Source organism: Azolla caroliniana, unplaced genomic scaffold (genome assembly GCF_043228905.1).
Source record: "Azolla caroliniana isolate FFs.n. ecotype wild unplaced genomic scaffold, voAzoCaro1.0.p SCAF_3, whole genome shotgun sequence".
Classification (NCBI taxonomy): Eukaryota; Viridiplantae; Streptophyta; class Polypodiopsida; order Salviniales; family Salviniaceae; genus Azolla; species Azolla caroliniana.
Window position 1 is genome coordinate 24,353,749 of NW_028230438.1, and position 13,358 is coordinate 24,367,106.

The window sequence follows — 13,358 nt, forward strand, 5'->3', positions numbered from 1 at the left end:
AATGGGTATCTATGTATCAACTATTAATAAAGCAGGAAGTAAGGAGCAAGGCATAATAGTTTGGATTCTCTTTATGTGCATTTCAGAGTATAACCTATTGAGTGCGAATTGGTTGACATTAGATATTACGTATTCACAGTTTCCAATTTTGGCAAACCATATATGATATATGTACTCTTGCATTTAAATTTTGTTTTCCATTTTGGGTAACTAAGCAAGTGAGCAAAAATTGTTCTTTAACACCATGATATTTTGAGGAGTAGATTATTTCAATGTTCGCACATGCACATGCACACGCGTACAAACTAAATGCTCATCAATTTCCCACGTCCTCAATGTGTGCGTGACATGTCCAAAGGTGAGGCATGCGTCTATATCCATGTTGTGGTGTCATTGAACAAACCCATGTGATAGAAATGACATATACGAGTCCCAATTTAACAATTCCCAATAATATGGGTTCTCTAGGTATCATTCATATATCTCCAATGAGAACTCATGTTTGAGCACCAGGTTTCTCTCACTTCAAGAATAGCAATGGGCATGATTTCGGCTCAAACCGAATTGAACCATTAAGCCATGGTTTAATGGTTGATTGGTTCCCAACAAAATTAATGGTTTGGTTTGGTTCTAAAACTTGGGTTTATTAGTTTATAGGTAAAAATGGTTTGGTTCAAGGTTTTTCGGTTAACTATTTTTTTACCTTAATAGTCTAATTAAGAAATTTTTTTATTTAATAGATTTAACTTAACTACTTATTTAATTTAATGTATTTTTGTTTATTTAAAATTTTAATTAGTTTGATTTAAATGATTAAGTTAAATTTTTTTATTAACTGGTTTGGTTTGGTTTCAACTTTTCCCTAAATGGTTTGGTAAATGGTTAGGTTTAAATAGCTCGAGAGTTCATACATAGTTTGGTTTGGTTTTTGTTTTATATAAATGGTTCGGTTCGGTTTCAAGGCAAATAAACTAAATCGAACCGAAACCAACCCGTCCCTATTGCTATTCATGAAGTCAAATGAAGGATAAGCATTGGAACATACTTGAAGACAAGGAATTTGCTATGGGCATATATTGAGGTCGAAATGGGGATGCTAATTTATTATAAATAAATAAATAAGGAAAGATAATTATCTTCGAGGTTTGAGACAACCTATCATATTCAACAACACATAGGCACCTATTTGGTGGTGGAGGAGCCTTAAGATATCAATATGGGACAAATTACCTCATTTTATCTTCTAATTTGTGAGACCCAAAGATTTTCGTGGTTTGGCAAAGTTCTTGTACTGAAGTAGTGATCATCTAATCCAAGTCGAAGTACATCTCTACACCATATGCAATGGTATGGATGTTGTAAGGGTTTAAGGATCATTGGAGTCCTTAGATCGAGGGAGGTTGTGAGGAATCGTGTACTCTTTTTTTATTTCGCAATATTGTCATTAATTTGATCTAATCATAACAATCTCCTTGTATCCAATTTAGGCGATCAATATATGCAATTACCATTGTCACCTAATTCAATATTTGCATGGTGAACTCAAATGTGTTGCACATGAAATATTATATGGGAAGTGTCCTCCTTCGAATAAACATATTTGTATGCAATAGGTCATCGAAATGGTTTATTGCTAGTCACAATTTGGAAATTCAATTATATATTGATAACGTTACACCTAGACCTACCTTAACAAGTAGGATGAAATGATGATATTTTCATTTTGTAGAAAATTGAGGAGTTAAAGGCATGACGTTGGAATTAGTTAAGGAGAGTGTGAACATCTACTTATCCGTGAAAAGAGAGGGGATTCTCGTGACTTTGTTTGTGTAGTTGGTTTTCAATTTCCCATAGACATTTAGTTGAAGGAACATGACATTGTCTATATGCCACAATACTTGCAAGAGAAAAGATGGATGCATCATTTACAAACATGACCAAAGGGGAGGGTAAGTATTTTAGACGTCAGCAACAATGACAAAAAGTTTTACTAGTCAACAAAGAATTTCTAAGTGACTCGTAAATGATTCAAAACAACGACATTGCAAAATCTACCTCAAACTTGATAATGATATTCACAAATCAATTTAGAGGGATGATATAATGCACACCACAACGGAGAACAAAAAGAACTTGTTTATAGCATACGGTTTCCATAAACAATCAAATCGTAACTCATATTATTGAGGGTAATTCATTGATAATACATGTTGATCTGACACAAATGTTTTGAGGGATTATGCCTATATTGTATGAACCCATACATAGAAACAATACTTTCTCGTAGACAAAACCCATAGATATACAAAAATCCTCTAGATTTATGCCTCAACATGGGATAAGCCATGTTTCATAGGTCACATTTCGTGTCTCATGGAAAAAAAAAAAGAAATCTATCTTAACATCTATACAAATGAAGTAGAGCTACACATGAGGCATGATGTTATTACATTTCAAACTCATGCAAAAACTTACAATGTTACTTTAGTATGTAGAAAGTGTCTATATTGGTTCAAAACTAATCAAATCCCTCAATGTCAATAACTCAAGACAAGTATTATATATAATATTGCCAAAGGATTTGGTAACTTTGTGATGATGTACATAGTCAGACTTATAAATATCAATTGTACCTATAAACATTGACACTTTCCTCAAGTGATTGCATGCTTTTGCAACTATACACAAACATACATACAATATACCTACATATATGTAGTCAATTAGAGCTACATTGAATTGGATACTAACCATTGATATCAGCAATAGCTATGAAGTGAATATCAACCACTTCATGCACCCACCTAGTATCATTATAGAAACAAGGAAACACACCAATAACTTTGTAGATATTTACTAGGACACCTTGGTTTTCAAAATTTACGAAACTATCCCTGAGTTTTGCAAAATCTGCAAAAAACTGCCATTTCTTATAGAAAGAAAAAAGAAAAGGAGAACGCAAAAAACTGAAGAAAAAAAGAAAAAACAAAAAGCGAACGCAAAAGCAAAAAGCAAAAAGAAAAGCACAAAGCAAAAAGAAAAAACAGAAAAAGGACAGAAATAAAAAGCACAAGACAAAAAGGAAAAAAAAGAAAAAAGAATATAAACAAAAAACATTGAAGGCGGGATATAATATTTCAAATTTGACGAATATTTATCTTAATCTCCGTAAGTCCTGTTAATTAGGGTTTCCTTTTGAAGAGATCTTCTTCTTCCTTTCCTGAGAATTGGAGTTTCCTTACGAAGCTCAATTCTTCTTCTTCATCAATCGAGCAGTTCATTTTCTTGATATGGTTGAGATGTAAATACCAACTTTATCTCTCTCTCCCTCTCCCTCTCTCTCTCTCTCTCTCTCTCTCATATGGCTGAGGCTGCAGTTCTTCCTTCTAACAAAGAAATGATTTTCGCCAATCCTATCGGGAAAAGAAAGACGCCATCAGAACTTCGTGTGAGAATTTTGTTTTTCTTTTAAACTACTCTTTGAATTGGTTTTCCCACTTTTGATTTGCACGAACAATTTCATTTGTTTTTTATATTGTCTTCATGTCGTTTTTTACTGTTTCATTCTTTGCATTTTTATAGTAGTTTTTTTCTTGTCATGTTTTGATGTATATGTAAAAATTCATTGTTCTTGTTTTCAAATCCAATTATCTCTGCCTCATTCTTTCGACTTGATTATTCTTTTTTGCCACATCTATACATTTATGGTAAGACTCATAGTTGTTGTTGGAATGTTCTTGTTTCTAATTTCTCCTTTGCGGTTAAAACAGGTTTATTTGTCGTGTCTAGATCTGTGTGAAAAGGTTAAGTTGACATGGTTTGGAATTTAATTTGTTTCTGATTGATTCATTGCAGTCAGAGCAGCTCAAACGTCTGCAAAATGATCAGGATCAGACTGCCAGCTCAACTGGAAGGTTTGATCCAGATCTATTTCTTTCTGTCTATTTCAACATGCTTTCTTGCTATCTGATCGATTTAAGTTCCATAAGCATGTATGCATGAAAAATTGTAATGTTCAAGAAAAACCTGAACTCAATGAATTTTGCATTCACACCGTTTGAATACCAAATATAAATTTAGGAAATGGAGTAAAATGAATGTCATGTCAACCTATACAAATTACTCGATTCATAATTTGCAGTGGCATCGTTTGCAACCTACGCGTTCATGACAAGCAATGTTCAAAATTTGAGTGAAAAATTCTCTTGCATCATTTGAAAATCCAATTTTTTTGAAACGTTTATAATCAAAAGCTTTAAACTTGTGGATATTTAGTAATAGATCATTCAAAATGCACACACGTAAACAACTTGAAGTGTCTGGAAACACAGAGGTAATGGGATTTGTGTTTGCATTACTTGAAAACCTCCTTTAATATTGAAGTTAAAAGCCCAAAATCTTCCAGAATATTTAGATGTTTGAATAAACCCCATATGGTTTTGATTTACCGTGTAATAAATAACTAGGTAATCAGTATTTCATGCGTTATGAACTGGTTGTCTGGAAAAAATTCTTAACTTGTCCAGGTTTCCCTTCATGTACGTCACAATGAGAAATTATGAATAAACTGCCTCAAGTGAGGAATTTAGTTAGAAAAAAGTTTAATTGGATTGAACTTGTTACCTTTCTAAATATGTCTTCCTGAAAGTTTCAAAAATTGAAGTGGACTATTCGTGAATAGATGGTGACATTTAACCTAAACAGTTATCAAGGCTAGGGCTACAAATCTCAGTATATCTGTGGATAACCTGTGGATGGATGCAACGTTGGTGGCTATGTATTAGACATAAATCCTAGTGATTGCAGACACATAGACTCTAGAAAGCTAGTTACACTATTGCATGACCTTTATTGTTTGTGTCGTTCTTCAAGCTCTCCAATCATGGATATTTTGTTTCTTTCTTTTTAATATGAAAAAGCTTCTAATTCAGGGAGTCTATCTGAGCACCTCCTGTCTGTATTGATGTTTCAAGGCTTTTACTTCCCTCAGATTTTGCAAGCAGAGTTCATGTTATAGGAAGTGTCTTTAGCGCTAGTCCTTGATATCTGTGCATATAGAGTTAGATCATCTATTATAAGAGTAGTAGTTGAATATGGCAATTTCTTCATCCTCTTATCGCTAGAGAGTGTCTACGATGATGAGGAGACAAAGGTCTCCCTTGGGGAGAATGCTGATGCTGATTAAATTGCGATCTTGCATCTATTGAACATCTATTGGCAAATGGCCATTGTTAGTTGTAACCTTAATAAATGTGCATAAGGTGCACATGCTTTAATAATTTATAAATATATTCTAATCATGTAAATATTTTTCCCTTTTTGTTTCCTTGATTTGGGAAACTTGTTATCTTTGTTTCTGGTGCCTGGTGGCTACTATGCATATTAGTGATGGTCATGGATGATCATCACTATTGTAATTTGTGCACATTGGAACCCAAGGTATGTCCAATCTTTTCCCCTTTGTGCCATATTGGATGATATGTCCATCTCTATACATGGCTTATGGGCTTGGAGGATAAGGGTTTGGCAATTGGTAGTGAGCTAGACTCTGGCTTTCTACATCAAAATTACCGTTAATTTACTATGTTTAGGGGGTTAGTTTATTCAGTAGGAGAGTGTGGTCCTAACACTGCTCTCAATAAACCTTGGACTCTGCAATTTCAGATCTATGGTGCAGAGAAAGCAAGAAAACTTGAAGTCTACACGGTTTGTAGATACTCGTGTCCCTGATATTTATGCTGCTACTAAGCCAGGTGATAGATCAAACAAGTTTCTGATGAAAGATAAGAAGGTTTGTACACCGGTTTTCTTTTGCTGAGAAAGTTACGGAAAGGATTTTGTTTTAACCAGACCAGTGCTATCCACAGGATTTGCCCCTCTTTCCTCAGAAATTTGGAGAACAGGAAAATAAAGACAAAGTTGTACCTTATTGTAACAAATCCTCAGAGAGGTTTGATTGATTTGATCTTTTAGGTTATATATACACCACAGACACTTCAAACATTCTTTTGTTTTCTTTTTGGAAGATGGTGGCAATCATGCCGAGGATACACGTTGAACTTCTAAAATTACCATTTGGAATTTTATAGGAAGAAAGTGGAGCAACTTCATAATGAAGATGTTGATGATAGTCCAAAGATTGCCAGTGCAAGTGGAAGTCTTAATCATCGAACATCTTTCAACACTTTTCGAGATGTTACTCAAATTTCTTCTTCATTACAAGGAAGCAACACAGGACTTACTGTGGATATGGTAGGTTTTCGGTACATTAGCACCATTTTCATTTTATCGTGTAAATTGTTATGTCCCTTTTTGTTATCATGATTCATGTAATTTCTGGCTAACATGTTATGTGTGTTAAAAAATAAAGGATAAGAAGCGTAATAACTGGATGATTGTCTTTCCATAAAGTGGTGCAGGTTAAAGCTTTCAAAGGCATGTCTGCGCCAAAAGTAGCAAATTTAAACAATAAAACGGCTGGCTTACAAGGGTTGCAAGGAGCTCATCTGTCAAATTCTGAAAGCCAATTCACTGCATCATTGCTTTGCATTCAAGAAGAAAAATACCCTCTTGATTTGAGCCTTAAAACAACAATCAGATTCACTTCAAACATGTCATTTGAGAGGTCAGATCAATGTTTATATACCTATTTCTCTCAAGCTATCAATGTTTATGAAATGAAATATGATCTTTCAATTTCTTCATTTGCATTTTCTCTATTTGACTAGCAGGAATTAAGTTTTAATCTCTCCTTTTGCTCTTTATTCATAATTTGTAAAGCCTGAACTCTTTTGGTTGTAGCATGATATGCATGCATGCATAGGTTGATCCATGCGTGAAATTCGAGAATGAAAAAGCCTTTCTGGAAAAAAAAGAGAATGAAAAAATGCCCCAAGAATATTATAAAACCATTCGTTTTAAATTTATATAATAAAAATGATTTAATTCACTAAAACATTAATTAAATCACTAAGACAATATTTAATTTACTAGTATCTTAATAATGAATTAATTCACTAATAATTAATTAGTTCATTAATATAATAATTAATCTAGTAATACATTAATCAATTAATTCACTTATACATTAATTAATTTACTAACACATTACTTAATTCATTGAAAAATATTAATTAATTACTAATAATCAACTAATTCATTAATAATTAATTAATTAGGGTTTCGGCTAAACTTAGGGTTTCAGTGAAACCCTGAGTTTGCAACCGAGAACAGGATGTAGGATTAGCGTAGAGCATGAGAGGGAGGCGAGGATGCAGGCCGAAAAGAAGAAATACTGCCGAAATTAGGATTTTGACTGAAATTAGGGTTTCATCCGAAACCTTAAGTTTTTGGCCGAGAACAGGATGTAGAGGGAGGTGAGGGTAACCGTGCACAGGGAACAGGGTGAGGCTCCTCGCTTGCTGCTTGCTGTTCACTCGCTCGCTCGCACAATCTTTTTTCTAAAACAGAAAGAAAACGAATACATTTACATGTATTCATATTTGCATTCGTGGGGCAGGCCCCACGAATGCGAATATGTCAATCTATGCATGAATGTTTTTACGAGACTCTCTCTCTCTACTGGTACCCACCTATGTATATACATCTTGAATGAGTTGATAAGGAGGTAAATAAGCTGGTAGCTATGTGATTCACCTATATAATATAGACATGCACACATAGAAATGTTCTAAAAGGGTAGATAAGGAAATATCATGGCTTCTAGTTATATGGTTCACCAGCATGATACATTTGTATTTATGTGCGATTGCTATTATCATCATTGACAAAAGATTGGGGATCTGATATTGGGACATGCTTGCAAGGTTTAAAGGGTGCATTATAAATAGGGAAAGACACCACATTATGCCTTATTTTTTAATTGTTTACTAGAATATCCACAAGTTTTTGAAAAATCGTTGGAATATCCCCTTACATAAATTAAGCTAATCCTAAGATTTAGATTAATTTGAGCGTTGATGATGGATTCTCCAAATGATGTTGTTGAAGTTCTGAAAGATCAATTACATGGTCAATTTGCCTCTTTTTCTGGAAGCTGATCAAAGGGCCCTGTGGAATGAAAAAGAAATCAGCAGGGGAATCTCAAAGTTTTTTCAAAATTACTCTATAAACATTAATTGGTTGCTCTTGTGAATGCATTTTCATTAAGGTTTGATGGGCTGATTCAATCATAGCTCTGATATTATTACAGGTTCCAACGAGTTACAAATAAGGAGATGTTTACAGGAATGCAGAGTTTTGTTGGTGCAACAATGAGAGGGGACAAACGTTGTAATAAAGAGACAACAAATAGTTTGTCTGAATGCAAGATAGGAATGTCTTTCGTAGAAGCATTACATTCATGGGTTCATCCTCAATCTGCTCTGCCACCTTTGGTGCTATCTGCATTGGCGTCTTCTGCTGCTCATGGAGGAACAGCTGGTAAAGATTGCAATCTATCTTGCCTGTTTCTGTCAAGTAAAAAGTGATAATTAGGGGAATATACCAAAATATGCCTCAATTTCCACAAAATTCCCCAAATAACTCTCAGTCTTTCAATATCCCTGAATCAGAGTACCCCTCATTTTGCAGAATACTGAAAAATCATTCTCCTCTCTCTCAGATGCAATCAGCATACTTTGTCATTACTGTGATCCATGACACCACACAATGTTGGAGATTATGCCTCGTGTCATCACACCAAACAACTTTGGACACCATTTGCCATAGTGCTATTCTTCCCATGAGTAGTAATTATGCACTTAATGCTTGAAAGATTATTATCAATTGTGAAGCCAGCTCAATGATGGTCATTAGCATAGACCTCTGGGAAAAAATAATTTTTGTTTCTCTGAACCTTAGCATGAAACTTTAAGAATCATTTACTCCATTTTTTCATGAATAGATAACCGAAGTTACCCATACTTGTTATTATGGTTTGTTTCATGGAATGATTTTGGCCTCCAGTAGATCTTAATTATCTTTTTTTTCTCTGTCAAGAAATTGCAGAGGAAGAAAGAGATGTTATTGTCTTTTAAGAGTTCAAAATGGTCTATGAGATGGAACAAGAGAGTACTTGCTTTAAGTTTTCTCATCTTGGAGAAAGATAAACCAAAATAAATATCATTCGAATGATAAAACTGCCTAAGATACCAGATATTCTCATTAGCTAAGCACTTCTCGTTATTCTAGAATTTCAAAAATAGAATGGGCATTTTTGTGAACTATTAGGGTGTTTTGGTAAATTTCCGTCATACTAATTTCATCAGTGATGTTGTGTCAAGTTTTATTCTAACTTTTATGTTGAATTGGCACATAGAAAAGGAGTTCTTGTCTAAGAGGCAGCAAATGTGGGAAGATTCATTTCGATCTTTGTATTATATGTTCAGAAATGGGCAGTGTGACTTATTCTATTGTAAGAAACGCTGCAGCGTATCATATTCTTAATTTATGATTTATTATATATTAAAGTTCTTTAACTGGGAAGTGTTGTGCAGTTTACACCCACCAGTTCTATGCTATGTTCATAGGTGGAGGTATTAAAGGAGATAAGAAATCATGTAATGCGTATATCACAAGATCTACACGCGGTCTTCGCGCTCTTCTCCAAGAGCAGGTTAGTTTGCAATGGAACATTATGGGTGTGAATGTTCGTAGTGTTTATCAGATTTTTTTAAATTGACATATGGTTTTGGTTGCAGGATATCTCTTTCACTATGCCATTGTGCTTGACTAAAGTTGACACAACAATCGAGGAGATCCAAGAATTGACAGATTTTGAAAAGAGCAACCCAGGACAGGTGATTACATGAGAAAGAAGAAGAAACGAAAAATATATTAACATCTTTTAAGAGGCCAAAATGACCTATAAGACCTAATTAGCGATTACATCATAAAATGTTGTCTCTTCTTTGAGAACAACAATGTGTGTGCGCGTGAGATAGATAGGTAGGTAGGTAGTGTGTATTCTCGTTTTCGGAGGTCAAATATGACATATGAGACCAAAAATATTACATTTCACGTAATACATGTCAAAGTGAGTAACAACTCTCCATGTTCAAGAACTTTACCAATGAATGTTGCAAGTGAGAGTGCACATTGTGATTGGGTTTGGTCAAAGATGTGTGGAAAGCGTGGTCAAATATGATAAAAGGTAGAGCATTGTATCAAAGTGTGATACTTAGACTCTCGAACTTGTTTAGGGCAAAGTATGCATAGTCGACCACTGTCATCACTTTTGCTCCAATGCTCGTGTCACATTGCAATGCATGTGAGCTAAGTTGCATGGAAGCAATGGTTTGGATGTTAGACAATGGAATGGGCTCTAACATGTATTAATGTGTATGGTTTTCCCATTCTACGAAGAATATGGTTTTGTAGTTAGGTGCAACATATGGATGTAACTCATATTGGTAAGGTTGCCCAATGGAAACTAGGAGGTCATGGCTTCAACCCCTACATTCCATAGTGGCATGTAGTAAATAAAGAGGATATGTATGGAGTAATAGAGAGGTGAGAAATTGGGTCTTGAACTGAAGACCAAGGGCTAGTATTGTAACAAATTACCACTAGGGTAAGGTAATTAAGAGAGAGAGAGAGAGAGGTTTTCTCATGTTGTTTGATGCGAAGACAGTGGATGTATGCACCATTCACACAGCTTGACTTGAGATTAGAGATGGATTTCGTTTTCCTCTTTCGAAGATATTGGGAATTGTATCATAATTGGGATACGACAATGCTTTTGTATTTGATGGTAATAGAGTATATCTACGAATATTGATATGGCAGTTTTATTTATTGATGCAAATTAAAATTCTTTCCTTGGTAGAGTGTTTGTCTTGCCTATTAGCAATTTAGCATGTCCCATTACTATGTAGCGGTGACACCACTCAATTGTGGTACCATTGTAGTGTTTTTCACAATTATTAATACAATTGCATGTTTTCTAAAAGAGAAATGTATTATGAAAAAAAAGGTAAGATGAATGAGATTTAGCGTTAGTAGCAATATTGTAAAATTGGTTGGCTTGGAAATAGGCATATGGGTAATTAAAATTACAACTGGTGTGATTTGGTATGGTTGTCTGCTGGAGGCAGAAAGTCATGTACTGAACTTCTACATTCTATACTTCTAGTTACCAAGAGTTGAACCCCAAGTCTATAGCTTATCGAAAGCAACTCCTTGTGTATGCTTTTGTATTTTATAACACAAAAATGATTATGAAAAGGAAAAAAGAATCAGAGAGATATTTTGGCAGACAAGGCTGGTTGATTCTATGGTTGCGGTTGACAGTAGTTCACAATCAATGTTGGCATTTAATGGTCACAGGAATGTTCATGGACTCTATGACTTTCTATTGAACCACAGGTTTGTGATATGTATAACTACATTAGGACAAGACCCTAAGGTTATGCCTCGTTCATTGTCTTAACAATATCTTTCTTTTGCATGCATAGATGCCTACTAAGCTCAACAACAGGGCAAGATGTTCCAGTGCTTTACTCACCCATTTCCTTTCAAAATGCATCTCTTGTCACACCAGAGGTTTGATCCCATATAGAATTCTGTAATGTCTTTTCTGTCCACTATTCTGCCAGAAGCAAACCTGGTAAGCTTCACCCAAAATATGCAGGTGGTTTGCAAGCAACTACACCGTACTTCAGAGAATGAACTATATGAAGCCACCGATACCCAATCTTTTACCAATAAGAGTTTTGTGTTAGAGTTGAGAGGAAGCATTTTACTCCCATGGGTTGTTTGGAGAGTCTCAGCAGTCATGCAAAAGTTTCACTCTGGAAATTTGGAGGCGAGGTATGATATTTCCTATTTATGCTTTGGAAGATACACAAAATGACCAAGTTGTTTCTGGAAAATACCTGAGTTTAGTGTAATATGTAGTTATAATTCTCTAAAACCACGTTCAACTTCAAGCTACATATATACCCCTAATTATGCAAGGTATTTTATTTTCTGACATTGCTTCAAAACTGTATGAAACTTTTTTTCGCAGTTTAATGACAGACCCTTTGTCAGGATGTCTGAACATAGCCCAAGATTTTGAAGCTACCGATGAGATTGAGCAAGAAGAGCACACTTCAGTGACAACTTTCCGAGATGAACTGAGAGGGTTGACCTTAACTTCAAGGATGAGAGCTGGTTATATAAAACATTTTAAGCTGTTGGAGGGGTCATTCGTGGTGGACCTGTCTGCTATCTGAGTAGAGAATTCAAAGCTTCTGCTTTATCCTGTGTTCTGATTGAATGTTGTAATTATATTTGATCCCTGTATTCATCGATGCTGATGAATCCAAATCAATTCAGGGAAAATATCGTGAGTATCTTCAGATGTTATGCATGAATGGGCTTGGTTGTACCTTGTACCTAGAATAGTTTAGGATTATTTTTTGTGAAGCGTTATTATGCCAAATAGATTTCTTGCTTGGTTTATGGATAGAGTTAACTATCCAAGGCCTACTGTGTGAAGATACAATAATTGGTATGGAAAATTCACGTTTGTTCAAAGGCAAATAATTCAACAATATTATACAAGACTAGGAACTATACATTGTAACAGATCCATTAAGATTATTTTTGTGAAATTATGTTTTGACAAATAATTGCCACAATTACATTTTTTCTTATTGTGAAATAAAATGTACCATGGAGAGGATCACCATCAATTTTGCGTTCTAGATTATTCAATGGGTAGGCATAAGAATGTGCAGTTTTTTTCCCTTTTTATTTTTTTATCATTTTCCTATTTAAATTCTGATTGTACCTCTAATGTTTTCCAAGATTGATTATTATGGATGATTAAACTTTGAATGGTTTACACTTGCTGCAGTCTACAGAGGCTTAGGATTATTTCACTTGCATATTGTATTGTTAGAAGGGCTCACCTATACCCGCAACATAATTCTTTTGCTAGTAGAGTTTTGTTTGTAGGGTATGATTTAATTGAGAATTAAACATGTACGACAAAGTAATGATGAGATTGTATAATGTTTTAAACTTTTTATTCAATATTTCAAAGTCACTTGAAATATGGCCATTGCTATGAATTGAAAAAACTTCAAATTTGACCAAGGTGTATGTGTCATGTTGTAAGGATTTCCCTTGCATATATTGTGAACCTCTCACTTCTCCAAATTCTCATGAAAAATGGCCATTTTGTTTTGTTTTGATCATTGCTTTCAAGAGTTTGATGTAGTCAATATATTAAATTCAATTAAATTACACTCATTTCCTTTATGATGGCACATGCCAAGAGTTTAGTTCATTTTATACTTGTCTTTGATTGTAGTGCGAGCAAGTTGATGTTGGATCCTATTTCATATGCTTGATTTGTTGGATGTATA

General features: G+C 34.5%; 1 protein-coding gene across 2 annotated transcripts; it reads left to right on the plus strand.

Annotated features, from left to right (window-relative positions):
• Nucleotides 1–3,188: 3,188 nt before the first annotated feature.
• Nucleotides 3,189–12,635, plus strand: LOC147866767 (downstream neighbor of Son). Of its 2 annotated transcripts, XM_087317247.1 has the most exons (14): nt 3,189–3,448; nt 3,856–3,914; nt 5,665–5,791; nt 5,868–5,950; nt 6,090–6,252; nt 6,420–6,625; nt 8,213–8,442; nt 9,320–9,415; nt 9,498–9,616; nt 9,702–9,800; nt 11,258–11,367; nt 11,457–11,544; nt 11,633–11,811; nt 12,011–12,635. In XM_087317247.1, the coding sequence occupies exons 1-14, from the start codon at nt 3,362–3,364 to the stop codon at nt 12,216–12,218; spliced, it is 1,854 nt and encodes a 617-aa protein (XP_087173373.1). In that variant the 5' UTR covers nt 3,189–3,361; the 3' UTR covers nt 12,219–12,635. The 2 variants fall into 2 exon arrangements, with proteins under 2 accessions (XP_087173373.1, XP_087173374.1); XM_087317248.1 differs by lacking the exons at nt 5,665–5,791; nt 5,868–5,950.
• The last annotated feature ends 723 nt before the right edge of the window (nt 12,636–13,358 follow it).

Bases quoted from the DNA above. Each gene is read 5' to 3' on its own strand.
- LOC147866767 (XM_087317247.1), top strand. From the start codon at position 3,362: ATGGCTGAGGCTGCAGTTCTTCCTTCTAACAAAGAAATGATTTTCGCC. The intron at 3,449-3,855 runs GTGAGAATTTTG...GATTCATTGCAG, and splicing joins AGACGCCATCAGAACTTCGT to TCAGAGCAGCTCAAACGTCT. The intron at 11,368-11,456 runs GTTTGTGATATG...TTGCATGCATAG, and splicing joins GACTTTCTATTGAACCACAG to ATGCCTACTAAGCTCAACAA.